The sequence below is a fragment of the Vigna umbellata genome, chromosome 3 (assembly GCF_029865625.1).
Source record: "Vigna umbellata cultivar VRB3 chromosome 3, Vumbellata_1.0, whole genome shotgun sequence".
Taxonomy (NCBI): domain Eukaryota; kingdom Viridiplantae; phylum Streptophyta; class Magnoliopsida; order Fabales; family Fabaceae; genus Vigna; species Vigna umbellata.
The window spans coordinates 43,187,376-43,192,253 of NC_142167.1; the positions used below are offsets into that span (position 1 = coordinate 43,187,376).

The window sequence follows — 4,878 nt, forward strand, 5'->3', positions numbered from 1 at the left end:
ACATAATATACATTATGGGTGGAAATAAAAACATAGAACATGTGATGCAAATGAGGAATGAATCTATAAATAGGACTATCACAACAACTAGTGCTGCTGTACAGACCAACCTCCATTTTTGGCTTCTATTACCACCAGAAACAAAGCTACACTGTTTCATCAACAACCAATTGATCACACCCACCCACCTAAAAGAAATCACCTTACAGCATGCACATGACTGCTAACAGTTGCATCTAAATTATCAGAGATAAAACCAAAATCATTGTATTTACCACCAAGTGTACTTAGCTGATGTACTTTGAGACACATCATATGCAACCTTCACTAGTCATTAGTTTAACAGATTAAAGGCTAAAACTCAAATCCAATCAGAACCAATGAAAAAACAAAAGTACTCCTCAGCAGAACTAAATAACCCGAAAGTTGTTATCCATTACTCAACACTGTAAAAATGTACAACACATCATGATATTGTTCATATCATAACATAATAATGAATAGAATATGATATAAAAAACAAACTTATCACCTAATTTGTACACCAAATGTGCCAGTCTAAACCCTAGTTCGACCGGGATTCTCTCTGATCAGGACAATCCCACATCCTTGCATTCACGCATTCAGCTAATCAGAACCACTGAATGAATATCTCACAACTCATATTTCTCTCAACAAATACACCAACAGACTTGGATACAAAAATCTTTAAATGCTATTATGGGCTATGTTCTAATATCAGAATTGAAGATTTCTTTTGGTAATTTGCACAGTCTAGATTCTAGTTACTTGTCAACATAAATTTTCTAAGTAAAACTCCAATTCTGACTAAGAAACATAGCCAAAAATCACATAAGTAACTGCATCTGAGTTTCATCCTAAACATATCCAAAAGTGAACCATCTTATCTTCATCCATTGGTTCCAATTCACGAATGCGCGAAGAATGTGTAAATACAGAGAGAACCCATTTCCGGTCTACAAAGAACAAAAAGAATCATGAAACCGTATCAGCACAAGGGTCACCAAACTCAATCCGAATCATGATTCCTCGAGGAACCAAAGGAAGAACAGTTATCACTACTCAACGCCACATCGACAGTGCCATTGCTCTCACCGAGCAAGACCTTCAACAATTCCGCCGCCTTTGTCCTCCCCTTGCCACTACCGCCATCCCTAACGTCCCTAATTCCGTCCAGCGCTCCGAACGCCACCGCGTCGCGCACATCTGCGGCGACCTTCTCCCCACCACAGCGCACAAGATTGAGGAGAGCCGAGACGGCATTCTCCTTGGTGCGCATGCTGGCGGCAGTGGCGAGGTCAAGAAGGTCGGCGAGCACGCCGAGGCCGCCAGATGCTTTACGGAAGGCCTCGGCGGCATCCTCACATCCCGCAACCTGCGCAACCACCGCCGTCGCGTCCTCCACGATGCCGACCCTACCATCCTTAACGACGAGCGAAAAAAGCGCGGGAACCACGCCGAGGTTGATCATGGTGGCGCGGTTGAGCGGGTGGAGCGCGATGGCGAAGAGCGCCTTGAGCGCGTCCTTGATGGTGCGCGGAGGCGAGGACACGTGGCAACGGAGGATATCGACGAGCGAGTACACGATCTCTCGCTTCGAGCCGACGACGGGACGGTAGGCGTCGACGGATGAGAGGAGGCTATGTATGGTGGCGGCAGCGGACTGTACGGCGGCGGGTGATGAGGCGGTGGCGTGGTGAGAGATCACGTGTGCGATCGCGTCGAGGACGCCACGCGTCGACATGAGAGGCTCCTTTTCAGTGATGGAGAGGTTGAGCAGCGTGGCCGCTGCGTTCTCTTGGGAAGTGTGAGAGGAAGAGTAGAGGGTTTCCGCTATATAAGGGATTGCGCCAGCTTCGGAGATTACGGGTCGGGTTATCGGGTCCTGCTTGGACATGAGGCGAAGCTGGCAGAGGGCGTCGACGCGAGCGGCTTCGGAGACGGAGCTGAGCTTGGAGACTAGGGTGCGGACGGTGCGGCGCTGAGAGTCCATGGTGGTTCGGAGGGAGGTTCGGGGGATAAGGAGAAAAGAAACGAAAGGGAGAGGGAAAAGCGCGTGGGAGGAATATAAGTAAGGGCGTGTTTGGATGCTTGGAGGCGTGAGGGAGTAGGACTCGGAGGAGATTATTCGGTCCTGGCGGTTTCGCACGGTGTTGACTCGTTGTGAGGGTGGCGTGGACAAGTGGGTAATTATATTTTGGGTTTACACAAATTTTGATTTGATTCCTTTCACACCGGCTTTTTTATTCAATGGTTTGATCGGGTTTGGAGAACGGTTTTCTCTCTGTAAATTCCTTTCATACACCTTTTAATTAAAAGAAAAGTTATATATCACATGTAATATTTATGTTATTTAAAGGATTTTTCTTTTTAAACAATAAATATATAGAAAAAGTTCGCATCTCTTATAAATGCCATAATTTGTTTTAGTTTAAAAGATTTTTATTTTATGTTTAAAATAAAATATAAATTTCCATGCATGCATGATATATCAAATTAAGATTTAGAATTTATGGGTTATGTACCGTAGGATACCTGAATTCACCAACGGTCGACGATTACCACGGACGACAGCTTGTCGATCCATCTTACGATCGTAATGTCACGATCGCAGGAGTGTCGAACGTTTCTTAACGTCAATCGTTTGTTGATGTCGACACACTGGTAGTCGATAAGCCAGCAGCGGTGTCTCGACATATAACACACGACACAACAGCGGTGTCACGACATATAACACACGACACAGAACACTCACAAGTCTGTGTCGATTCACCAGGCGCTCGACAATCAGTGAGCAATTCCTAATTTAGCAGTTAAGAGTAAACAGTTACAAAGATCAGTCAATGCCACGAATCACGAGAATAATTGACCCAGTGTCAAACACGATCCAACAGTTACAACATTCCAGGTAACCAACTTCGATAACTGACCGGATTTTCAGGTATACGGTTTATTTTACTATTTTAAATATGAAGATCACACTAGAAAAAAGGTACGTTTTTCCCCTTAGAGAAATTAAGAGAGAGAAATTATTCTTTTTCTTCATCACTTTGAACTGAAAAGATTCAGTAGATCCCTTTTTGACTTGAGCGTCGGAGTGCCTTTGCAGGTACCCAGCCCATTTTCCCATCAGAGAGTATAGCGCAGGAAGGGAGATATCATAGTAGCGGCATCACAGGAAGGAGCAGCTGAGGTTTATTAGGTTCCTATCTGGGTTTCCACATCCATACAGAAACAGGTTATGAGATAAGGGACTTCTGATGTAAGCACGATTTAGAGTAACTAACAAATAATTAAGATAACTAAACCCTAAGATTAGATATTTCTATGAATTTTAAGTGTATAAAAGATCAAAGTTCATATAAATAATAAATACTGTAAATAGACATTATTTACTCACGAAGTGTGACATATAATTCCATTATTTTAATATTTATTATTTACGATGTATTCTTAGTGTAGAATAACTTTGTAAGCATCATACCGAAGACTCACGAAATTAAGATTAGTTGAAGTGCGCATACTAAAATACAAACTTGTAAAATATTAAAGATGTCAAATTTCAGTTTGTCATATTAATCACAATATGTTATACCAGCAAACATTAATACTTATATTGTAAAAAAACACCTTATACTAACCAAATGAGGATCACAAGCTTATATTTTTTTAATCTGATTTTAAGATCCTTTTTCACTCTTTTTTTTTTTTGTGTAAATTCCTTTCATACTGACTTTTTTAGTTTACTGTTTGAACAATAAGATTTTAACCTTTTAAGAGTTTTTTTTTTTTGGTGCAAATTCCTTTCATACATAATAGCTTTTAGGTTCCGAGAGTGCGTTATCATATAAATAATTAAAGAAAAATTTATTTGAGCATTAATATGCTTAGCCGGTTAGAAATCTGATTTCTCAACAAGAATTACTTATTAAACCTAAAAATTTAAATTAATCATAAACAAAATCTCCTATTTCATTTTACCAAATATTAATAAAATTTATTAAATTAAAGTGTTATATGAATTTATTAGATGAGATTATAGTTTCTATTTTTATTGTGAGATCTCGATAATTGTGTAACTATTAAAAGAAAAATCATATATCCAATACATCTCAAATATAATTATAACACTAAAAATATATGTATGAATGTTATATAATTCTAAAAAGTATTATTATACTAATTAAAAAGCATAATAAAGTTTTTCAAAATTTGGTATAAATAAGAATTAAACATCTTAAATTTACACTTCAGCACAATTCTCGTCCTGCACTGGATCTACAGAAATATCTTTATTTGCTGACACCACTAAGGTGATCATTGCAAATAGGAATAATGAATAAACAAATGAACAAAAAAGAAAAAGGTAAGCTAATATACCAAAAAGAACAATCACACAACATGTAGAGAGGTATTAACACATATAAACATTAACATCAACAATTCCTAATACATGCAATCATTTATACTAGCCTCGATCATCTAAATACATGTATTAATATTAGACTCTAGCAAGTTATGCATTTGTAGTGGTCTCTATTGCTCTGCAGAGTTATAGTCAATGGGTTTCACCCTACAAAAATTGCTCAAATGATCAAATCCCAAGTTTCTCAATTCAACACCAACTCAAATAGTACAAACACACACACAAACATCGAGATTTCAGCCGCTTAAACACCAATATAAGCAAATAAACCAATTTCGTACAAACTAAACATGCAAATTAACATTCTCAAGGAATTTATAGCTTTAAAACAAGGTAAATATGTTTCCTTACATAAAAGATGACCAACTAGCTAAAAAATAAACCCAAAACACCTTTAGAAACTCAAAATCTCTATCTACCTCTATGAACAA

General features: G+C 38.6%; 1 protein-coding gene across 1 annotated transcript; it reads right to left on the reverse strand.

The window, feature by feature from the left end:
* Positions 1 to 415: 415 nt before the first annotated feature.
* On the reverse strand, positions 416 to 2,213 carry LOC124837839 (U-box domain-containing protein 17-like). Its single transcript, XM_047313294.2, has one exon. The coding sequence runs from the start codon at positions 2,012 to 2,014 to the stop codon at positions 1,031 to 1,033; it is 984 nt and encodes a 327-aa protein (XP_047169250.1). The 5' UTR covers positions 2,015 to 2,213; the 3' UTR covers positions 416 to 1,030.
* Positions 2,214 to 4,878: the final 2,665 nt, after the last annotated feature.